The following is a 26,485-nucleotide window of genomic DNA, read 5'->3' on the forward strand; positions in this document are numbered from 1 at the left end:
TAACACATGATGTGACGCGCAATAAAATGTATATTTTAAAAGAAGTTTTTCCAACCATGATGGCGACATGTCAGACAAATCAGAATAAAAAACACTTTCAAATGACAACATGAAAACAAAAAGACATAAAAATATAAGTACCAAGGCCACCGGACACCATCTTATTTACATTCATAAACATTTATGTTTAATCTGATCTTGACATACCATTCTGTGATATTTACTGCCACACTGAAGCACTAGATAATTTAAGGCAGATCTTAAAAACAAAATATTCTGTATTCCAGATACACATAAATAAAAGCACCACAAGTAAATTAAATCATTACATTTCTTCTCAACCTCTTTCACCAGTATGAAGACATTTTATAAGATGTTTGTCTTAAGGATAGTGTCAGCACTTCCATATCATACACCTCTATTGCAATATCATGCAAATCACCAACAGATGAAGGATCTTCCTACACTGAAAACCCTAATAACTTGACTGAACTGAATTAATTGAGTAAACTTGTTGCCTCAATTTAATTGAGTAATGGAGTCTCCGAAAACTTGCATATTTAAGTTTATTTAACTTGCTGTTTTTGTAGACTATACTTAAATTGTTCAGTTCACCAAACTTAGTACTTGCATGCCCCAGTAGAGCTTTATGTCTAGCAATGCCTCTGTACTAGTACCTTGAAAATATATCTATTACAATATTATGTACTATCATCATGGCAAAGATAAAGTAAATGAGTTATTAGAAAAAAACTATTAAAACTATTATGTTTAGAAACGTGTTGAAAATGTATCTTCTTTCCGTTAAACAGAAATTGAGGACAAAAATATACAAAGGGTTAATAATTCAGACTTCAACTGTACATACATACATAAATTTCAATATTGAAGTACCACAGTTTTATTTGATGTACCACAAAACAGTGAACTGAGAGATCATAAAAAAAAAAAAAAACTATTTCTGATAAAACACCATTGTTGTTGTGCTTGACGTGTATTGAAATGTGTGCTACTGCAAAGTGTGTATGTGCAAATTGTTGTCATATGGATGACTTGGGTTTTCATCAATTTACTCCTCATTCCACCCCATTCCAGAGATTTCTGGGATAGCTTCAGTCCTCCAGTGTCTGCACTTTGATTACAACATGGAACTGTTCACCATCTCATCACCAGTAAATAAGTGATGCATATCTACTCACCTTTATTAGGTAGAGAGAAAATTAAATTAACATTTATTAGGTAGACAAAAAATATCCATTATTGGGCCCAATTGTGCATTGCTGACCATTTCCATTCCTTTATAACCACGGTGTAAATATCTTTAGATGGCTACTTCCAGCAGGATAACGCACCATGTCATAAAGTGCGAATCATCTTAGACTGGTTTCTTTAACATGACAATGACTTCACTGTACTGAAATGGCCTCTACAGTCACCAGATCTCAATCCAATCGAGCACCTTTGGCATGTGGTGGAAAGGGATTCCATCATGGATGCGCAGCCGACAAATCTGCAGCAACTCTGTGATGCTATCATGTCAATATGGACCAAAATCTCTGAGGAATATTTCTAGTACCTTGTTGAATCTATGTTACGAAGGATTGAGGCAGTTCTGAAGGCAAAATTAGTCCAAATCGGTACTAGTAAAGTGTACCTAATAAAGTGATATATGTGTGTGTGTGCAAGTGTGTGTATGCAAATTAGCATGAGGACAGACTGTTCAAATTCTTCTCAACAGAGTATGATCTCCTTTAAAAAAGGCAAAAATGTCAAATATTTCCAGCATTGACCATTGACAGACTTCATGTGGTAGTGTGTGTGTCTTTGTGAGCAGCTGTGCACACTCTTGTAACCGCGTTCCTGAGCGTAATTGGGCCGCCGGGCTTTACGAGGCTGTCATAAATTTGTCGTTCTTGGGCTAAAGACTATTATTATTTTGTTTTAAGAACCTGCTGCGAGGACGCGTTCACTCTCTCTGTGCCACACAGACACACAAATCCATGCATCCATACATACCTGTCTAACCGTTTTCATTCTGTTTCGCTCATACAAACGGATTACGTACAGTTGAAGACATAATTAAAAGCCTCCCTGTAAATTTAAATTGTTTTTTATTTTTCAGATATTTTCTATATTTGGTTCTATATTACTAATAAGTTCTGTTTAACAGAGAGAAAGTTCTTTTCAACACATGTTTAAACATAATACTTTTATTAGGCTAATTAATGTATTTTGTCTTTGTCACAATTACAGTCATACCTGCCAACACTCCCGTTTTTCCCGGGAGTCTCCGATATTTCAGACCCACTTTCCGGTTTGTCTTTTCTCCCGGAAAACTCACAGAATTTCAACCCCTACCCCCACTCCTCAGGTGTTTGGTATGATCTGTAACACCACCGGATCGCTGACTATTCAGATGTCACCCTTTCAGGTCACTCCGCTCGATTCGCCTCTATAAAGTGTTGGACAAGACACATCCTCCACAGGCACCCCTTCCTGTCACTGCGCTCCGCCGCCGTCGCCCACCCCTACCTCATTCTCCTGGATTATTAGAGACAAATGTTGGCAGGTATTATTACAGTGCAAAATATTTTAGTAGCTACTTTGCAAGTCATTGAACAACAGTGGTTTGCTCTGTAGCCAATAAAAAAATCTTAAGAGAGATAATTATATTGACGTTAAATTTATTTAAAAATGTTTTTAAAATTATTTGATTCCAGCCAAGCCAAAAGAAAAAACAAAACAAAAACATAGCTAATATGGTGGCACAGTAGCTCAGTGGTTGGTTGCTTCACAGCAAGAAGGTTGCTGGTTTGAGTCCCAGCAGGGCTAGTTTTAGTTTCTGTGTGGAGTTCCAGGTGCTCAGGTTTCTCACACAGTCCAAACACATGCGCTATAGGTGAATTGGATGATTTACATTGGCTGTAGTGTATGGATATGTGTGAATGTGAGTGTGTATGAGTGTTTCTTAGTACTGGGTTGCAGCTGGAAGAGGATCCACTGTGTAAAACATATGATGGAATCGTTGGTGGTTCATTCCGCTTTGGCAACCCCCGAAGCCAAAGAAAAATGAATGAGTGTATTATAGCAAATACTGTGCACATTTCCTTGCTTTTATAAAATAATAAGAATAAGAATAATTTTGCATTCAACTATATATCCTCTTTAGATTATTCATTAACACATACCCATATTAAATCTGTATCACATGCTACACTCACCAGCCACTTTAGCTACAATATAGCCTTCAGAACTTAATTCCTCATGGAACAGCTTCGACTGATTTTGGTCCTTATAAAAAGCTTAATGGTTACAAAGAGTCCCAAAGTGTGCCGAGAAAATCTCCCCCTCACCCTTGCACCATCAACCTGAGCTGTTAATACAAATCTGGGCTGATTCATGCTCTCGTTATAATGCGGTAGCCAAAATAGAAACTTTAGATTAGACTAGAATTTATTCAGATTAAATTTTAACCAGTTAAATACTCAAATTACTGCAATTGAGTAGTTTTTCTCAGGAATTGTTATTTAAGTCGTTTTATAAATGTGTCATTTTACTTTCCCTTGAGTACATTTTTAGTGCAGCAATTGTACTTTTAATCCACTACTTTCCTTCAATCTGCAGTCACTATTTTATTTTTTCCTGTCTGTTGGGATTAGAAAAATCAGTTCAGTGATTCCTGTCCAATCAAATCACACATAGAAGGTAAATCGCATCATACTGAACTACCTCAAGACATGTGCGCTTTATAACTGTTCGGAAGCATTAAAACTGTCCAAGAAAAATCTTTACACGCAATGACCCAGAGACTGTTTAGTTACTGATGAGAAGATGACGGATGTTTACTGTAAAATAACCGAAATAGCCTTAAACACCCAGCAGGCAGAAAACAACAACATGACTTCAGATTGACCTTGTACACTAACGTTGCGTTTTGTTTGGAAATGAAAAATCGGGCTGACGCCAGAACTCAACTTCAGGCCAATGTCAATGTCCAACGTTCAACTTAAAACCAACCAAATATCAATGTCTAATAATGTCACAGCTTGGTGTTGTGTGGACATTACCACTATGACATCTATCAGACATTGGGTTTTGGTTGCCATAACTGACGAATACATGTCTGTATTTGACGTCAATATGACATTGGTTTAAGAAGTTAACTCGATTTTAGATTTCGATCACTTTCCAACACAACCTAAAATCAACCAATTTTTAACATCATTAGACGTCCTTATTGGACATCATAATAACGTTTTTCTTAGACGCTAGCTAGACGTTGAATTTTGGTCACCTGACATCACAACCTAAATCTAACCTAATAGAAATGTGTTTTGACATTGTGTGCCTGCTGGGCAATAACTAGATGCACTACAGAATGTTACGTTTACACACACATGCAAAGATTACATGTAAATGCATCAGCTTTTTACAGTGTAATACTACTCTTAAGTACTTTTGAAAGGGCTACTTTTTACTCATACTTTGAATAAAATTTACAACAGATACTTTTACTCTACTCGCACTACATTTTTAGGCAAGTAATTTTACTTGAGCATTATTTTTCAGTACTCTTTCCACCACTGAACAGATGAAACTGTAGCAAAATGAAAATTGCTTTAGTCTAGTTTTCACAGATGAAGTTCAGTTTACATAACTTGACACTACCTGACAAAAGTCTTGTCGCCATATTCAAGTTTTAGGAACAGTAAACAATAACTTGACTTCTAGTTGATTATTTGGTATTGAAAGTAGAGATGCAACGATTATAAATTTTGGTTGTACGATTATAGTCTAAGAAATAATCACAGTTTTACGGTTATCTAGTTTATTTGCATTAATTTATTTAAAACCCCATTAGTTTACTAGTTTAAATTTTTTTACATTTCGTTTTGTAGTTCGGGCCCAACTATATATTTGTTGCCATTCTGATCGTTTAAGTTCATTTCATGGAATATATAAAAATCAGTGGATATTATCAATGCAAAAAATTGCTCATTCAATATGTTTTTGATCATTATCAATGCACCGGCAAAAATAGACCCAGCGGCAAAACTTTCGAACCACTGCTGCTTTAACTACGCTTATGCCTCATGCTGACGCACTGCTTCTGTGTGCAGTATGAAAGCTCTAATCTGTTAACATGGACACCAAAAAAACAAAACAAAAAAAAAACAAGCTCTGCTCACGCTTGTAGTGTGAAACAGGTTTTTAGTTTTCAGCACTCTCTTTGAAAACACTCTGTTGATCTCAGGTGGCATTCGCTACATGATCACTCTTGTCAGTGCCATTTTTTGTAACTTTAAGTGGGTTTGCAAATCTGTGTATTTTCCATTGCTTCTTCCTCAAACTAGCTGTTTGCAATTCCCGCGGTCACAAAAGCCCCCTGTTATCTCAACTAGTTGCGCTTGAAAAGTGAGCGTTGGGTGAGCGTCCCTCCATTGGAAATAACGAACTTGCACAAGCTTGCCTTAGTTAATAGTCCCAGTCATAGTTAGTCCAGTATGTGTGGTTATTAGTCTTGGTGTACAAACTAGTGCACAGTTGGCATAACTTTGTTTAGTTGCTGCATATTTGTTCCGTGCAGAAACACGGTGTTAAAAAGCCTTCACGATTAATTAACCGTGACTAATTAAATCACGGTTAATAGTGAAACTGGTTAATCGTTGCATCCCTAATCGAAAGTGGCATATATATAAGACAAAGGCCTCTGGATTACGCTTATTTTATCAAAATAAAATATAATCATGTCTTGATTTTTAATTATTAAATTAGGACAGTAAGGTCTGACTTTGCTTAGAAAAAAGTCTTGTCAATTAACAGAAATAATGTAAAGTATAGAATATAAAGTCATGGTGCAGTGGAAAAAAAAACTAACTGGGCTGGCCAATCCTGGAGCACCTTGATCTTCTTTGCTTTCAGGAACTTTGATGTGGAGGCTGATGTATGAGAAGGAGCGCTATCCTGCTGAAGAATTTGCCCTCTTCTGTGGTTTGTAATGTAATGGGCAGCACAAATGTCTCAATATCTCAGGCTGTTGATGTTGCAATCCACTCTGCAGATCTCTCGCACGCCTTCATACTGGATGCAACCCCAAACCATGATTTTCCCTTCACCAAACTTGACTGATTTCCGCGAGAATCTTGGGTCCATGCAGGTTCTGCATTTTTTGTGATGGTTGGGATGCATTTCAACAGATGATTAGTCGGAAAAATCTACCTTCTGCCACTTTTCCAAATGTTAGTAAGTTGTTGCTCTTACAAAAGGGATCGACGACAAAACTTTTGTCAGGTAGTGTAGTATAACTGTTATAGAGTAATATTACAGTTTGATTGTAGTTTTGATGAGATACATTTAGCCATTTAATAAAGGCATTTCAAAAACATAATGAAACTAAAATGATTTAAAACATATTTAGAATAAAACACCTCAGCCAATCAAATTCTGTAGCATGTTGTCGGTCATCAGATTTCTGAGTTATTTTAGTACAGAGGGGGAGCGGGATACCTAATGGGGTGACAATATATGAAACTGACAGCATAATAACGTTGCTGAAAACCTAACTGCACACCTGATACACACACAGACACACTGTACACGCCCCGTAACATTCCTCTGCAAAACTGCTCTTAATCGAAGTCAAGCATTCATGCCTCTGAAATACTCATTAACATATTACATCTTTTTTTTTTTACCGCTTGAAAGAACGAGCCAAGAGCTGCATTATGCCAACACCTGGATGCAGCTATTCAGGTTCAGACAAGTACAGGCATGTGCTACTGGCATGAAACTGGGTCAGTGTGCCAGTGTTTGAGTGAACATGTACTGAATGTTGTGCGACAACAGAATAAATAGGATTAGAGTGAGGCCTAGTTAATGAGATTAAAACGCTCCCGTAACAAGGGGAGACTTCTCGCCGTTCAGACTAACACTTCCTGTGTCTGAAAACCCAGCCTTCTGGAGGTCTTTAAAAGTCCTGATACACTCACTATGTTCTTCAATCTGTATGTAGAGGCATAAAAGTTTTAAACACTCGCTACAGTAGAATGAACCGCCAACTTATCCAGCATGTGTTTTACGCAGTGGTTGCCCTTCCAGCCACAACCCAGCACCCGGAAACCCATACACTCTTGCATTTACACCCACACATACACTACGGCCAATTTAGCATATTCAATTTACCTTTAGCGCTTGTCTTAGAACTGTGAGGGAAATCGGAGCACCCAGAGGAAACCCACGACAACACGGGGTGAACATGCAAACTCCACACAGAAACGCCAACTGACAAAGCCAGGGCTCGTACCAGTGACCTTCTTGGTCCATACTGCTGAGAGTTACATTTGGAAGAACATATAAATATTCATTGCATATTTTAGTCTTGAATTACAAAATAAACACACAATTTAAAAGGCATCAATAGGTGAACAGCAGTTTGAAAATATCTGAAACAAGATTTTTTGCACATGATATGCAATTCAGCACATAAATTCATGCTTAATTATATAAAGAAGGCGGAAACTCAAAGCTCCTACTTATTACAATATCACCATAGACCATTGGGAAATTTTAAGGGAGTCTATCAAGTTTGAATGGTGTACAGTATATTCATTCGTTGACTCAGGAGAGAACCTCAGACTTCCTTCTCCCTAGACACTTCCGCCAGCTCTTCTGAGGGTATCCCGAGGTATAGCCCTCCTGCATTATTATTTCTTTTTCAAATATAAATAAAGTGACTAAATTACTAAAACAACTAAATTGTATGAAGATAAATATTTATATCAATATACAATATTTACGGGCGAGGCAGTGGCGCGGTAGGTAGTGCTGTTGCCTCACAGCAAGAAGGTTGCTGGGTCGCTGGTTCGAACCTCGGCTCAGTTGGTGTTTCTGTGTGGAGTTTGTTCTCCCTGCCTTCACGTGGGTTTCCTCCGGGTGCTCCGGATTCCCCAACAGTCCAAAGACATGCGGTACAGGTGAATTGGGTAGGCTAAATTGTCCGTAGTGTATGAGTGTGTGTGTGAATGTGTGTGTGGATGTTTCCCAGAGATGGGTTGCGGCTGGAAGGGCATCCGCTGCGTAAAAAACTTGCTGGATAAGTTGGTGGTTCATTCCGCCGTGGTGACCCCGGATTAATTAAGGGACTAAGCCGACAAGAAAATGAATGAATGAATATACAATATTTTGATATGAGTACTTCCCAGTGCTGGATTGCGGCTAGAAGGGCATCTGCTGCATAAAGCATTCTGTATGCCAGACTCAGAGTAATTAGCGGTTCATTCCACTGTGGTGACCCCTGATACAGGGACTAAGCCAAAGGATAGTGAGTGAGTGAGTGATATGAGTACATGTAAAAACAAACTGGCATGAACTGTGGTGGAGAAAATGCATAATTAATGGTACTGTAAAGCAGAGGTTCTCAAAATGACAATGCCAGTGACTCGTGACCCCCAATATCCTCTGAGGTGGTTATAAATACAGAAACCTTGCATGCAATGGCGCACACATTATAAATCAATCTGCTGCATCTGACGCCAATGCTGTGTCTTTAATATAATGTAATTACCCCAGGGGTCGGAATACAATAGAACTAGTAACTATAAGCTACTGTAGTAACTTTATAGTATATAGTAACTATAAACGACAAATTTTTCTCTTAAGTAGGTTATGGATAAAATATGATCATTCTTATGGTTTAATAAAAAATAATTGCTTTTTGGAAATCACCAGGCGACCCCCTTTCATTCTCTCTAGACCCCTCGGGGGGTCCCTACCCCCACTTTGAGAACTACTGCTGTAAAGTACTGTATATTAGGGCCTTATAGGTAGGGCCAAATGGAATCTGCATACATTTTTTTGCTATTTTTGTGCAGAATTTCGTAAAAAATCTGTGGATTTATGTGAAATGATTTTGGGAGTATCATAACAAAAACCTTAATTTGTGAAATAAAAAGTAATACATTTTTTACTTTTATATAATGTTTAAAATGCTAATCAAATTAGATCCTCTTTATTTGGTAAACAAAGCAAGTCTCTCATGTAATATCTCTTCTAAAAGACAGAAAATATTACTTTACAAACTATATTGTAAATAAATCATATAAATATTTCATATTAGTCAATAATATTACTGAATATAATTTATAAATTAATTATAAATAAATATAAATTTAAACACATTTACACAAGTAAATAAACAGAATCAATGATGGGCTAAAAATCTGCGGAATTCTGCATGCGCAGATTTCGTGTGGGCCTACTTATAACACAGTAAATCAACAGACACTTGAACCCTGTGAAACCCTGAAAATGACTATATTTCATGATGTAACAAAAAAAAGTGTGAATGCTGTATTTGACGCACCTGCTCTCCTTTCGGGGGGAAACACTGGCAGACGCTGCAGTCTCGACCTCCACACTCTTCTGTCTTGTCCCCCTAAAACACACAAATATAGAGATGTGAGATGGAAACTCGCAAATTATCCATCTTGTGAATGAAATATTTATTTATAAGTGTTACTATAATTGACAAAATACATAAATAAACAAAACTGCTGATTGCAGATTGATTAATCAATGTTAGTAACATATTGTCAGTAATATATTATCAGCTAAAATACACCTGTATGCCAATGACACAATAATATATACAGCGGCACATTCTTTAAACCAGGCCGTACAGCATTTACAAGTATTACAGTGTACATTGCAGGACTTAAAATTGGTTTTAAATTCAAAAAAGACTAAATACATGGCCACACTAAGTTAACAGACCAGACAATTACAACTCTGAATGGTGTTCAAATAGAAAGAGTTAGATTAGTCTTTGATATACACACTGACAAGATATTAAAAAAGCTTCGGCCAAAATTTGGTTTTTTATACCAATCAAAAAAATTTTTTCCTTATAAAGACCGTAAAAAAATAGAAGAGAGTACATTTCTGTCTATAATGGATTATGGTGATCATCTTTATATGCACGCAGCTGCTACTCTACTAAGAAAACTAGATTCTGTTTATCATGCAGCAATACGCTTCTACATCTGTACTTATTTATTTTAAAGGCTCTTTTAGGTAAATTACAATCCTATCTTTCTAATTTGTTAACGTTTCACACAAATAACCAACACACTAGATCTGGTTCATGTATTCGTCTAACAGTCCCAAGGGTATTGTCAGAACTTGGCAAACGTGCTTTTTCCATTTACGCTCCCAGGACTTTGAATGACCTGCAAAATAGGCTCAATCTCGACATACTTCCGACTCTGTTTTTCATGATCTGAAGTTTTTATGAACGGTGATTTTGTAACTTTGTGGTATTGTTTTTGTGATTTTTATGTGAAACTTTATGTGCTGCCTGCCATCTTGACCAGGTCTCACTGGAAGAAGAGACAGTCCTGTCTCAATGTGATCTCCTGGCTAAATAAAGGAAAAAATGTAATAATAATAATAATTGTTGCCAAGTGGGCTATACTTGTATACTTGGTATTTGGTCATAAGAATTTTTTTTAAATTAGTATGCAATGTTAAATAATCTTGTTATGGTTGATGCTTCCAGCTTTTTTATTATAATAAAATATAAATTTAATATAAAAATAATATAATTTTAATATATTAAATATATTAACATTAATTGTATTAAATATAATTAATTAAATATATTAATATTAATAAAAATATTATATATATATATATATATATATATATATACATACATACACACACATTTTATATATACATTATATATATATATATATATATATATATATATATATATATATATATATATATATATATATATATATATATATATATATATATATATCCGCTTTGAACACAATATATTTCATTTTGAGAAACAATATATATATATATATATATATATATATATATATATATATATATATATATATATATATATATATATATATAAACAAACAATATTTTGGAGCAGTAAACATATCAGGCAAATGTATTATTGGCTTCTGCTGTCTTCAATTGTTTAAAAACACAGATTTCTTTAACCTTTTAAAATTTTGTTTTAAAAAAATAAAAAAATCTTGCACATACCTTAGGAGCAGTATAGCAAAAAAATTTGCCGGTTTTAAAACCGTGATCAAGTACTTGAGGTTTACATGATTTTTGGACAACACGTACCGTACAAGACAGATCGGCATGTTTTAGATTATTATCATTGTGTGATTCCTGTCAGCCAAGAGCTACTCCTGCCCATTCTGTGCCAGACTAGGAGTATGATATTGAGGCCCACAGACAAGAGGGGATCCACAGACATGAACGTGAGCGAACAAACACAACGAGAGGAATGTAAACACAGATAATGAGAGAAGAGAGAACCATGCAGAGTGAGGGAGACAAAAGACAAGAAAGAGTGATAGCCGAGTCAGACTGAACTATGTGAGCACATTGAGTTCAAGAGGGACAGAGGAAGTTAAGGACATGTTATGTCTTTTTAGAGGTAGTCAGGCACGTATGGAGAGGAAGAGAAAGAGTGATAAACTCTGCTCACAATCAGATGCCATTCACTAGCACACACTTATCGCATACACGTGAACTGTGTCTATAAACACAGACGCACGTCTAAAATGAGCACTCGCTGCACAGAGACAACAACCACTTTCTCTAACATTCACTATTCCTCTGGATGACAGAAGGATCTTTTTAAGTGTACATGTACAGATGGACCCCTTAACCTTAAAGGGATAGTTCACCCAAAAATGAAAAATCTGTCATCGTTTACTCACCCTTTACTTCTTTAAATATGTGTTTTTTTGTTTTTGTTTTTTTTTTTAACAAAAGAAGATATTTTGAAAAATGTTGAAACCTGTAACATTAACATCTGTGGGATTACAATTTTTAAAAATCTATTCTGAGGGATGAGGTTTGACTGAATATATGTAAGAGACAGTATAATTTGTAATGCAAATGGTACGTTCAAGGCACGGCTTTGTCTTTTGTCCAACAAACATCCGGGTGATACTTTCAGTCAAGTAAACTAAACTTGTCATGGCAGTTTTTGGTCCTACTAATACGCACTGCCCCCTTAATTGTAACCAGTGCCAGGCTGCAAAAGTTGTTTTTTTTCGATGAACAGCACAGCAATGGCAAGTCCTTGTTAAAGGATTCTGCTTTGAAGATACCCAAAAAGTCTCCTGGTCTTAATTCACAGCAGTTTCATAGTATTTGTTTTTTCTACAATGGAAGTCAATGGTTACAGGTTTTCAGCTTTCTTCAGAATATCTTCCTGTGTGTTCAACAGAAGAAAGAAACTCGTGAAACACTTGATGATAAGTAAATAGTGAGTAAATTTATGTTTTTGGGTATGTATCCCTTTAAGTCATGGTTTAAATATTTGTTCCAGGATGCCATTTGGAGTTCTTAAAAAAATGGAAACATTTTAACCAGGCGAAACAAAAGAAAAACAACTCACATTTTGGCAAGAGACACAGAGCGTGTTAAAATTAACCACAAACTATGCCATTTAAAAGGGTAAAATGCCAATCTATCACAACACAGACGAACAGAAGTCTGAAGTGCTGGCAACGGTAATGCACACTACAAACTCCTTTAAGGACAAAGTATACTTTACAAGATGATTATATTGTGACACTAAGCCAAAGTTAACGCACTAAGTATAAATATATGAATTTAAAGGAGAGGGAAGAAATTGTACACTCTGAAAACATCTTGGTTGGGTCAAATATGGACAAACCCAACATTAGGTAAATTTTTTCAACACAATTAAAATGGCACACTATAACCTAGCTGTTGGGGATAACATGGTGACTCAGTGGTTAGCACTATTGCCTCACAACAAGAAGGTTGCTGGTTTGAGTTTGCATGTTCTCCCTGTGTATGTGTGGGTTTCCTCCAGGTGCTCCGGTTTCCTCCACAGTCCAAAGACATGGGGTACAGGTGAATTGAATAAACTAAAAAGGCTGTAGTGTATGTGAGCGTTTGCGAGAGTGTACTCCAGTACTGGGTTGCAGCTGGAAGGGCATCCGCTGTGTGAAACATATGCTGGATAAGTTGGCGGTTCATTCCGCTGTGGCAACCCCTGATGAATAAAGGGACTAAGCCGAAGGAAAATTAATGAATGAACCCAGCTGTTGGATTTGTCCATATCTGACTCAACATTGGGATATACTGTAACAACCAAGCATTTTTCAAGATAGTTAGATTCTTACACTGAGCCAACATGAATGCACTAAGTATATAATATAAAGGAGAAGGAAGAAATTATAAACACTTAAAAAAACAACTGGGGTGGTGTAACCCAGTGTTGGGCCAAACACGGACAAAAATTGAAAGTAGGGTTAAATTTTCCAATTGTAATTAGGTAAATTTTCCAATTGTAAATTTTCCAGTACGATAAAATTTGGCAATCAAATAAACACTTATAAATATAATATTTAAATAACACTTTATAACCCAGCTTGTCAATATTTGGTCCAACATTGTAATATAACAACCCAGCTTTTTTCAAGATAATTATATTCTAACACTAAGCCAAAATTATTGAACTAACAATATAAATATAAAGGAGAGGAAAGAAATTATACACTTTGAAAAAGATCTGGGTTGTTGTAACACAACGTTGTGTTAAACATGGACAAACCCAATATTGGGTCAATTAATTATATAAGATTTAAATGACACTTCCTAACCCAGCTACTGGATTTGTTCATATTTGACCCAACATTGGGATATAAAAACAAAGCATTTTTCAAGGTAATTATATTCCTACGCTGAGCCAAAATCATCACACTAAATATGTGAATCTGAGTTGTTGTAACCGAACATTGGGTCAAATACAGTATGCACAAATCCAACATTGGGTCTTTTTTTTTTCAAAAACAATTTAAATGACACTTCTTAATCCAGCTGTTGGATTTGTCCATTGTTGACCCAAAATTGGGATTTAAAAACCCAGTATTTTTCAAGATTATTATATTCTTGCACTGAGACAAAATCATTGAACTAACAATACAAATATAAAGGAAAGAGAAGAGATTGTACACTGAAAAAATCTGGGTTGTTGTAAGCCAGGGGTGTCAAACTCAATTCCTGGAGGGCCGAAGCCCTGCATAGTTTAGTTCCAACCCTGCAACACACTCACCTGTAGGTTTCAAACAAGCCTGAAGGACTCAATTAGTTTGATCAGGTGTGTTTAATTAGAGTTGGAACTAAACTGTGCAGAGCTGCGGCCCTTTTGGAACTGAGTTTGACACCTGTGTTGTAAGCCAACGTTGGATCATGAACAAACCCAAGATTGGGTTAATTTTTTCAAACAACTTTTTTTTTAAGATTTTCCTAAGATGAGACTGGGTCTACTTTAAATGTGGACTACTGTATATAAATATTGGTGCATTAAATTGTTTCATAGACATACAATATTTAAGAAAATGCCCCACTCACCCCCTAAAAAATAAGCATATTATTACCACAATGATTATGACCATTATTGATCTAATATATGAAACTGGTGCAATTTTACAACCCAAAACATTTAGTATATACAGTACACAAAACACACGTTCAGCAGCTGTTTTCAAGTGGGTTGTGACCTACACAGGAATTAATGGTTTTAAATGCTGGGCGGTGACATCAACTCATAGTTTGAGATGGTCCGTGCTGACTGGCTGATGAGCGTAACCGCACGCTTCAAGTCAGAAGTGCAAGATTAGAGAGTTTAGTGTATTCTGCATGACCGGGAGACACGCTTCCCCTATTCCCTCACTTCTCCCGTCTTGCTCCCTGTTTTTCCCCCATACTGCCTGTAATGCACACTATCCCATCGCAAGCACAATCTTAAGTTATAAGAGATCGAGTTACTTCCAAACTTGGCTTTTTTTCTTCCTGATGATATTGGGTTTGGGATTGGTTGTGTTTTAAGGGAGCTGCTGTATAGTCTTAGTCTTCAACACAAGATGATGTTACAGTAAGTGGTGGCATGGTAATTACCGAACACTACACAGGATAGATTCCTAAAATACTTGTGGACTTTGGCTAATTTGTAACTGGTTGCAACTTAGGTTTTAATCTGCACATTTTAAGTTTTGTAAGATGAATCGATGTGTCAATGGGGAATCAAAGCTCAAGATAACTTCATTTTTATTGGCTCCTCAATGTAACAACGACAGGGGTATATTCCGCTGTGGGGACCTCTGAAATACAGACTAAGCCTAAGAAAATGAATGAATGTAACAATTTCTTTACAATGTTACTGTAACAATATTTTTTTACAAGCATCCAGCCTGAAATATACAACTATCTCGTTGCAACTCCAAGTGATTTTCCAGGAGAGAAGTTAAAGGCCTACAAGTCTTTGGATGCCTACAATTTTGTTCTGTGTGGTCATGTGCAAGAAATAATGTTCCATGATAACCAGATTCAAAACTTTGTAGTGCTAAAAACCAAGGTTCTGCCAAGCCAAAGTCAAGGAAAGAAGACAGAACTGTACAAGGCCTGTGTAATCATCAACAAGCAAAACAACTGCATTCTGACAGCGAACTGCACCTGTATGGCAAGGTATGTGAACTTACACTTTTACATTTCATTCTAAGCATTCAGTGTTTGCAGTTTAATTCACCATATTTAACTGTTTTTGCTGAAATCATTGCTGTAATCAAAAACAAGTGATGTGTATGATTCAGCATAGGGTGAACATACGTGATATAAAATGAGAACTGCAGAGTCGAGCATTTTTAATTAGGTCATCACTCCATTCAGCTTCCTTTTACGCAAAGACGTTTGCAGCATGTGTGACTTACAGTAGGTTGGTAATTCCTCTATCCATTTGTCCAAATTAAGCGAATTCAGCAGCATGCATAAGGTATACGTACATTTCAACACTTATTATTTCTGTTTAAGCAGAGCTTTATTTCCGCAAGATCTAATTTGAACACAGAATCAATTCTGAACTTTTGAGAATCGATTCTGAATCGCGATGCATCAATTATTTTCTCACATCTCTAAAAAAATTATGTTAAAGGGATGTAATCTTTAATGTAATGAGTTTGTTGCTCTAGTGTACAGTTGAGATCAAATTTAGAGAATCTGAAAATTTTCAAAAATGTAATCGTTTTTTTTGTTGAGATTATTTTATTTATGATTCAAATTTTTAAGGAATTTAAGTTGTAACTACTAATTTGATAGTAGGGCAAATCACTTAAAAAAGAACAACCTTTAAGTGGAAAAGAAACTGATCAGTAATCAAAATATGAAGAGTTCTAATGCAAAAACCTCTAAATGCCTTCTAAAATTTCCATAGAAAATGAAAATTTTTCTCAGCCTCCTTTGTTTATTTAGAGGTATTTCATTTAAAGAACAGGAAAAGGACTTATTCTTTGCCATAAAGGTGATATTACTAAACACACACAGATGCTTGATAAAAATTCTGATTTTAGAGGAAAATTTGAGATGCCATTTAGAGGTTTTTGCATGTAAACTCTTCATATAATGATAATTCACAACACATCACTACACTGTAAAAAAAAAAATTGACTCAACTTAAAATTGTAAGGCAACTTGCTGCACACTGCAAATAAATTGACATAAAGTGAAGACTTGTTGCTTTAACTTATTTAAATATGATAATCAGATTTCAACTCATTATTTTAAGTTATACCTAGTTTAACTTAATATTTTTAGTTTGTTTGATTGATGTAAAGTGAGATTACTTGAAAAGTTCATTTGATTTAAATTTGATTTTGAACTTTTTTTATAGTGTAGTCTCTTAGGACATGACTATCTGCTTTATCTTGTTTTATCCACTCATTCCACAGTCTCTTCCACAGTTTACTGAAGAAGTTTCTTGGCCAGAACTTTGTTGTCGTTGATTTTATAGACATTTTCAATCAGGTTCCATTATTTAAATGCTTTTAACTTCAGGCAACTGCTTTACCAAGATTGCTGTGAGGCAAGGCTATTGTCCTGAACTTTGGAGCAATTCTCTGTCCACGCAACTTGCTCCTCTGCAAAGGTCAGGCTTTTTCCTGGTGAGAGGTTTGGTGCGGGCTTTCACTTCAGAAACACAAGAATGATCTTTACATTGTTTACATTGATGTTTACATTTACTTTACATGTTGAGCACTGGACTCCAAATGTATTCAACCTTGATAATGAAAAGAAATGTCCAAAAGATGTCAAAAGTTTTGCTTGAGGCACTTAGGCCCAATTGCAATTCCATTTTTTACCCTTTCCTCAACCAATACGCCTACTGTCTGCCATCCCCTTGGTCCTTGAAAAAAGTGTGATGGGGTAGGGATGAAAATATTCCCTTAAGAACTACTACACATGCACCCATCATCAAATGTCGTCACTAGCTTAAGATGTCTTTTTCAGAAGTCATGGATAATTTTGCTTTGTTCATATTTTATAATGATTAAAGTTGTTGAATGGAGGCAAGTTCCTGCCTCTTTTATCTTTGAATGAGTTTGAGCTACTTCTACAATGGCATCACATGCATTTTCTGCAGAAATTCCACTGCCCGTTAGTGTTTTGGGAGTGTTATTGCAGAACAAGACAGAACTCACAAGTATAAATCCTCACAATGCCATCTATAACATACAATGTGTGTAAGGGTATCACTCAATTCAGAAGTATTCAGGCTTTAGTGTAAAATAAAACATGCATGCCATTCTTTGATTTAACTGTCTATTAACATGCCTTTAAACTTGCGCCTGAACATAACGAACTGTGATTGGCTGCTTTACAAGTCATTCAGCGTCTTAGGTGGTCCTTGCTTGACCTTTATTATGAAGTCCAGACCTCCAGCCAGCAGTTTGAAGGTTTAAAAGGTCTTGTGAATTAAGTCATTAGGATGTGTTAAAACCTTGCTCTTTCTGTATCTTTCCCACATCCATCTGCTCTTCCCCTACCTGTACGCCCGCTTCACTTCACACCTCCGACAGGATGTCGACCAGACAGCCAATCAGAAAGAGCGCAACAGATAACTCCTTTTTTTACTCTCTAACTAGAACTCTTAAACGGGAAACATTAGCCTAAGAATTGGGCTGAACCAAAAGATAATGTCTTAATTTGTCAATGCATTACTAGTCTACCATGTAATAATAAATTATAAACAAGTGCTGAAGATTTTTGACAAATAACAGTTTAGTTTTTATCGGTGTTATTTTTAAAAATCCATAGGGAAAACATCAAGTTTTGAAATGGTTGTGTAGTTTACTCTCAAGGTTTTTTTTTTGCTATTGTTCGTTGTTTTGTTGCCTATTTGAGTTTTGTTTATAGTTTGAGGCCAGTGGTTTTCAAACTGTGTAATTAAAGTAAAAAATTGAACACACTTTTAACTATTTGACACATACAATAACACTGATGTTATCAGTAAATTGATTTTTATAGGCTAAACCTTTTACTTACTTTTCAATTTTCTAATGTTCGTTGTCAAGGGGGGGAACAAAGCAAGGGACAACAGAGACGAGGATCCAAGTGCAGTTAAAATAAGATTATGTTTAAGCAAAACAGGGAGAAACAGAAGTGGCTGGCACAAAAAGGTCATTCCAAAAAGTAGTCAAAAAACTGGCATAAAGTCATAATAGATAGCGAAAAGGATCAAACAATAAACAAGGCTAAGGTAAAAAAAACAGGCAAAATCAAAGAAATAGAAACGTACATCAACATTATAAACTCCATGCTAAACTGGTGTATGTGTGGTTTATAAATAGTCTGAATGATCAGTGATCACAAGTCTCAGCTGTGTGTGTCTCATCAGCTGTGATGTGACATGGCCTGATAGGATTTGTAGTTCCTAAACATGACATTTGTAGTCCACCATCGATCTGTCAGGAGTGGATCGCTGGTGATTGTGACATTCGTTATGCTTTCTATCATTTGAAGCTAATCTCCACCCATATTTGTGATGGTTGTTGGGGGCGTATCCTGTATTTTTATATCCCAATGTTGACAGGAATAGTTTAACGACTTGCTTTTCTGACACACAAAGCCTACTCTAAGGCCCACAAATTCCTCTGAATGCCACGAGCTGTGATGAAGGCACTTTCCCTCTTCCTGCACCTCAGCCTTAAAATCATTTTAAAGTTGAGCAAACTTCTCATATTTCGCAGAGCTAAAAGCAAGACAATTTCTTCCATCGTGGCTAGTGTGATGCAGATGCTAGAACCCACCTTAATGCATACGGGACATCGTAAATTGTATGGCAAGTGTAAACACATGAATCTGATGTGGGTCACAATTAAAAGAACGCGTAAATGGACAGGCAAAAAAATCAGATATAGGCAACAAATCGGAATTGGACATCAAGACCTGACAGTGTAAAAGCGGCCTAACACACAGTAAGCAGTTCTAATTTCTAACTGAAATGTCATTCCAAATCATATATTAAAAATACAAGTTAATGTTTAGACTTCAAAGAAATATAAATGAGTCATATATACATGTTATTTTAACTCTATTTAAAAATTGATCAAAAAGAGTTTATATATGAATATCAAGGTTCAACGCTAAGGATTTGCGTTCATTAGATATAATCAGGGCCGGAGTGTGACTCCTTTTCAGCCTTGGAGTTTCAAGCCTTAGACAGGCCCACCTCAGTTCACAACGGACTATATTAAAATAAGGTCATTTCCAATTCAGTTTCTAATTACACTATCACGTCTTTTTCAAGAAAACAGCTGCTTTAGAACTTAAAATATTCAACAACCTTACAGTTTTATATGTCTGTAAAAATGAAAAAGATTTATTCAGGTGAGGATCGAACACAGATCAACGGCGTTGCAATGCAATGTGCTGACGGCTGGACCACAATAGCGCTGTTTCACTTGTGTGGCCGGAATGATAGTTAATCTTTATCATTACCCTACAGGCTACATTTTGCTCATGGGGCCTGAGACAATAAATAAGAAGAGTGGAGCTGCGGGAAAATAATGAATAAAAAGAGTGAGGCTATGGTAAAATAAATAAATAAATGAAAAAAAGTGCGACTGCGACTGCTGGCGGCTCGGTTTGCCATGCTGGAGAGGAACAGTCTGCGCAAATGGAGCGAAAAGTGGGTGTCATCGACTACAGCTCTCATCTGATTGGCTGAAAGGTATGAGTTGCCCTGACTCTGCCAGGAAAGTCTCAAAAATACACATGCACATATCCAGGGGGAGTCGTACGTGAAAGAGGATTTGCACATTCTCATTTAGGATGAACTCGCAAGTTTTAAACATTCAAAACTTTTTGTACACTCTAATAAATTTGCAAATGGTGTTTTGCATTTGTGAAACGTATTTTATGAAAATGTATTTTTATTTTGTGCACGTGAATTTTTTTTGTGAATATGAATATTTTACACACCAGAATTTGATTTTATGCACGTGAATTTGGCTACGCATGTGTACATCGTGACTTTTGCGTGAATTACTTTTGAGTCTTTTCTGACTCCATACAGTGGCAATCCTGTCTACTTTCCCGAGCGTCTTTCACGCTGGCCCCGAGCCACATCTAGCCTATATTTATGAGGAACACTTCCAGGTTTTGATGAATAGGCTACTTAATGTTAATACTTTACAGCAGTTTTCTTTTCACTTTTTAACAACAGAGCCATTTTAATTAACTTTTAGAAGCACATTTCATTTAAACATTATGTATTTTCTTATTTATACCTGTAAGCACAGTACAGAGCTAATGTTCAAACTATGTATAATGTTTAAAGTGGCTGACAATAATACATATTCATAATAATAGAAACTAATCTGCCTTGTTTTTGAATTGTGCAGAGCTGTAGCTGCTTAATTAGGTCTGCTACACATTAAAATCCTGAGTAAAATTTACGCAGTTTAAATAGTATTTGGTCCCTCTCTAAATTGAATTAAAGTAACTCAAGTTAATGAGACAAAGAAAGGATTAATAAGGTGATGACTGAGCACTGATGATGAACCCCTGCTACTAATAAACAGAAACACAGAAACACAAAACTACAACTGACTTCAGTCACAGCCTTAGATGGAATCAGCTGAAATATAATACATTGAATCTCTCAAAATCTCAGCAGAGGATCATTAAGCAACTCCACAAACAGCAGCTTTTATTATTACCAACCTGTTTGCCCTTATTTAAAAAGGGACCAAATACTCTCTCATTTAGCGCTGTACATTACTGTATTTCAATACTGGTCATTATGGTGGTTCTTGGTTTTTCTTAGGTGGTACTTGGTGTAAAATGTTTGAGAACCACTGGTATAAGCCTGTAACATCTGGCACTACCAAAGTCAACTAGTATTTGGGCTAATCTGGATTACTTTTATGAGGAATGTTAATGTACACAGACCCTTGTTGTGAAATAAATAAAGCAAAATGTAAGATATAACACAAATGGAATTACGAAACAGTAAGGCAATCCAAATCTCAAGCAAGTTACGTTTGCTTTGACACACTATTTTCAAGTATTTCAAGCCTTTAAATCAAAAGGTTTAAACGATCATGTGAAACATAACTATGCGCCAAACTGTTCTGTAAATCATCAGGCTGGAAGTTGCTCCCTCATGCCATATGACAGATAATTTACACATGTCATTCATCTAAATGAACGACAGGATATGTACATGTGTATGTGCGGGTATGTAGGCCTGATACATTTTCCCTGTGTGTGTGTGTGTGTGTGTGTGTGTGTGTGTGTGTGTGTGTGTGTGTGTGTGTGTGTGTGTGTGTGTGTGTGTGTGTGTGTGTGTGTGTGTGTGTGTTTGAGTAAGTGTGAGCTGAGGCAGCACCTGCTTTGTGACACCTGGTCATTTTTCGTTCAGGTTTACAACCTTACCTCTGACCCCCTTCACACAGAATCAGACGCAACGCCTGAGGCAAAACAATTTATATCTGTGTAGAAACCACAGCATGCCATCAATACAGCACTCTCACTTTTCCTGTGTTCCTTTCTCTAATCATTTATACGCCCTCTCGTCGATCCAAACCTGTATAACTTTCTATAACCATATCTTTTTAGCTTCATTTCAGTAAAAGCTGACTACTCTACATTACAGGTCTTTAAATACATTTATACATTAGTTTATATGAGAAAAGACTGAAATTTAGGTTGTTATTCACTCAAAAGCCTGAAAGATGTTTGAGGAAGCCATAGCTCTTTAGAGACTTTGCAGGGCACCTATGATGAGGTTTACAAAACTGGTTTAAAATTTGATTGAGTCTGGTCTTAATCTGACTTGAAATGCTTGTTATTAAATACACTAGTGGTCATTAAGTAGACAACTTTAGTTTATCCAAATATGATAATTTAGTCAGTTTACCTAATTTACCTCTAGCTGTACCAAACCTTTACCCTCTTTTCTGTTGAACACTAATTGAGATATTTTAAAGAATGTGGAAACAAATATCCATTGACTTCTACAGGAAGTAAACCTACTATGGAAGCCAATTGCTACTGGTTTCTAACATTCTTCAAAATATCTTCTTTTGTGATCTCAGACGTATTGTAACCAGTGTTGGGGTAATGCATTACAAGTATTCAGTGAATGAACGTCGCCTCGTGGTTCTATCCCAAAGAGGGAAGAAATCACTTTCCCGAACTCTCGCATTCAATCTGCCCAGTTGGTGGAATGAACTCCCTAACTGCATCAGAATGGCAGTCCCTTGCTGTCTTCAAGAAACGACTAAAAACTCAACTATTTAGTCTCCACTTCACTTCCTAAGCTGCAATTGCCTCTGGATATACCACTAACTGTACTCAAAAAAAATAAAAATAAAAAATCACATTACTAATGCTTTCCTTTTTAGACTTTACACACCTGAAACTTGCCTACAGCACTTTTTCATTGTTGCTCTTATAGTTGTGTAAATTGCTTCCTTGTCCTCATTTGTAAGTCGCTTTGGATAAAAGCGTCTGCTAAATGACTAAATGTAAATGTAAGTATTGGAGGTTACATAATTATATTACTTTTCTAAGTAGCGAGTAAAATAAGGTATTACTTTATAGAAATAAGTAATAATATTTGAGTTACTGCGTAAAAAAATTGATAAGCTACCTTTTGAAAAAACTTGCTGAATTAAAAATAATGTAGTCACGTTGAATCCTGCACTCAATGAGAAAATGTGTGAACAGATAAAAACAAATATGGTAGAGCCTTACATTGTGATGGAAGTATTCTTATTATTTTGAACACGTTGAAGAAAAGGAAAAGGAGATTATAGTGTCAATGGACAGTGATTTTATGTAACTAATTACCCAAAAACTACAAAAGTAGCAAACACATTGCTTTAACCTTTCTTTCATTTGTATATACACCATTTATAGCTCTGTGGTCAGGAAGTTCTCAGAAGATAACATTATTCTACATTATTATTTTTAATGTGTGTGTGTGTTTGTTTGTTCTTAATAAAGATTATACAGTGTGTTGTTAATTATAGAGCTCCTCTTTTTTTACAAATTAAGAAAAAAAAAACCTGCAAGTTCTGAAATATATCAAGCCTCTGCCAGGTAAGAAAATGTAACTTAAAAGTAACCTAACGCATTACTTAACATATAAAGTAACTAAGCAACCCAACAAGTTGGGGAGTAACTCAATATCCGCTTGTTAAGTGTGACCTCACGCGAAGCTGCTTCCGGTTCCAAGAGCTCTATTCAACTGTACGGGGAGACTCATGAAATGGTAATAATAAACATTTATGAAGCGATTTAATACTTTCGAAAATCACAATCGTAACATATATGTAAATGCCTAATATCCGATGGCCAGAGAGTGATTTGTTTTTTTATAAATTGTTAAAATGTTGGTATTTGTTATGTAGCAAGCCCAGAGGTTGTTGTGTACACTATGACTATGACTTTAATAAAATTAACTTTAATGTGTCATATGAATAAAAAGTGATCATAAACGAATAATTTCTCAACTCAAATGAGTGGCGGCTTGGACCCGGAAACAGTATTACATACGTCACCAAAATGTCACCACTTAACAAGCGGATTGTAATGCATTACTTACAAAAGTAACTTTCTACAACACTGATTGTAACCAAGTGGAGGGAGAGTAAATTATTACAGAATTTTGGGTGAACTATCCCTTTGTCGGTGCCAATAGCCCAGTGGTTAAGTGCGCCGACATATAGCATCATAGTGCTTATGGTGACCCAAGTTCAATTCCTGGCTCGAAGGCCTTTGCTGACCCTACCCCTCTCTCTGCTGCCAATTCTTTCCTGTCTGTAGCCTCAACTGTCCTATCTCAATTAAAGGTGAAAAACCCCTTAAAAATAATTATTAAAAAAAAACTTTCCCTTTAATTACTCACACTTGCACTTGTGCATATGTACGTTGTAACGACGCGGGTGGAGTGACAGAAACAACTGGAGGTAGGATCCAATATGCAAGTTTATTCTTTGTCAGGCAAGCAATGGTCAAATCAGGTGTGAACAGGTATATGCAGGCAAATCCAAAATCGTAATCGTATTAACAGGCAACAGGTCAAAAGGCAGGCGGCTAAACAGTAGTGGTGGGCAAAGCGAGGCTTCGTGAAACACTGAAACAGTCGAAGCAAATGTGTCGAAGCTTCGAAACGTTTCGAAACCCCGCTCTACAGTGACATTTAGTGGTCATTTTTTAATGTATTGCACTGAAACAGCTTCAGCAACGAACGATTGAACAAATTGAGGGATTAAACTCAACTTTATACTTCAAGTAAAATAGAGCAGTGGTAAAGGTGTCAGACTTCCGTGCAGGGTTTGTAGGTTTCGAAGCCAGTCTGCCGCAGTTGTTTTGAAATGCTTTAATACCAGTTGGTAATGCTTTGCTCTTGTATCGTTTTGTTTCAACATTGGTCTGATATCGGAATAAACAATTTGTGAATAAATATGTCTTGTTTTTGTCTTAAAACAGGGTTGTTGCTAGATCAAAAACGGTGGCCTGAAGTTATCAAGAATTATTTATATTATTCATTAAATTTCCCATTTATTGTAATTTATTAATGTCTACCCTAACCCTAACCATACTGTAAAAATATTTATTATTGTTTTACAGTGTTACAAAAATGATGCTAAATTGATGGCGTAACTGTAGCTGTATCCTATTTAGGCTACACAAAACAGAAACATGATTAAAATACATAAAACCATGATTTTAGAGAATTTGTACAAGTCGGGATTCGAACCCAAAACATCATGCAAAGTTTAGAATCAATTAGCAAACACACAGTCCTCTAAGCCATATGAGACAGAGGTTGTTCAGAGACCTTGGCAGTCAAATGAGGATTCGCCAGGTCTTGAAACGTTTCTAAGCTGATCGATGCTTTGAATCGCTTTAGTCACGTGACTAGGTGTTTCGAAACACTTTAGTCACGTGACTTTGGTGCTTCGGATCATGCTTCGGTGCAGTGTTTCGAAACACTTGCGCTTCGGGATCTCGACACTGTGTCGAAACATCAGTTTCACGTCAGCCATCCCTACTAAACAGGAGAACAAGGAAAACTAGGCTAAGGTCTAACACAGAGAAACAAGACAGGGAAACGCGTTGTAATATCACAAAATGCAAACAAGACTCAGCAAACTGGATGGGTTCATGAGTGGCTTATAAGTGATGTGATATCAGTCTCTGACAAGGTGCAGCTGGTGAGTGCAATCAAGCTAGATGTGTGAGCATGGGTGTCTGGGAGCAGTGCATGTATGAAAATGTAGTCCTGGGAAATGCGGAAGTGTAGTCCTGAAGTTCGTGTGAGAACCAGCGATCTCTGGAGAGGGATCGCTGGTTGTGTGACATACGTAATGAAGCATGATTCATTAAACTTATTTGCATAGAAGTTGATTGACATTGCAGCACAGAATACTTCCTTTCACATCATGCCGAACATAATACACATTATTTTAATTAAATATCATGAACGGAATTACAACCTTAATATTTTCTCTATCTTTTGTCTAAACATTTAGCTTATTAGCTCATTTAATTCCCACAAATGGCAATCCTGTAACCAAATGATCTACAGTTCCTACAGTACGACCATGCTAAAAAGCAGGAAGTTCCATAGGTGTGAAAGCCCCAATTACAACCACAGAAGTCAGAGGAGGACTTCTTTAAGTTTGGCATCATGTCATTCACACATTGTTTACATATAAAAAAACTTATTTAATATAGGCCCTTGCAATATAGAAATCTGGTATATGGCAATATGTGCCAATTATGATATACTGTATAGAGATTTCACATATATTAAATATGTCATTTTTTCAACGTACATTTGAAAATACTGTCCATTTACAGATATTTCTTAGCCGCTGGTACATATACATTCTAATATATTAGCTATAATTTTATGCGTGTGTGTTGGTGTGTTAATTTCTGGCCATATATCAGATTCCAGTGCAAACTTGGCTCAGTTTGTGATGCTCAATTTTAAGATGCCTTTCCAGTACACATGCAACTGCATGAAAAAACATTCAACCATCTATTTTTATGTTCACTGGAGGATAGTATAACATATTGGTAGGTGAATAAATGATGACAGGATTTTCTG

At 36.2% G+C, this 26,485-nt stretch overlaps 1 protein-coding gene across 1 annotated transcript in view; it reads right to left on the reverse strand.

Annotated features, from left to right (window-relative positions):
• col4a4 (collagen, type IV, alpha 4) overlaps positions 1-26,485 on the reverse strand; it is a 103,240-nt gene that overhangs the window by 70,406 nt on the left and 6,349 nt on the right. The window contains exon 4 of the mRNA XM_009291835.5: positions 9,362-9,433. Coding sequence (XP_009290110.1) covers positions 9,362-9,433 — 72 coding nt within the window. The remainder of the gene's footprint in view (positions 1-9,361; positions 9,434-26,485) is intronic.

This window comes from Danio rerio, chromosome 15 (assembly GCF_049306965.1).
Source record: "Danio rerio strain Tuebingen ecotype United States chromosome 15, GRCz12tu, whole genome shotgun sequence".
NCBI lineage: Eukaryota > Metazoa > Chordata > Actinopteri > Cypriniformes > Danionidae > Danio > Danio rerio.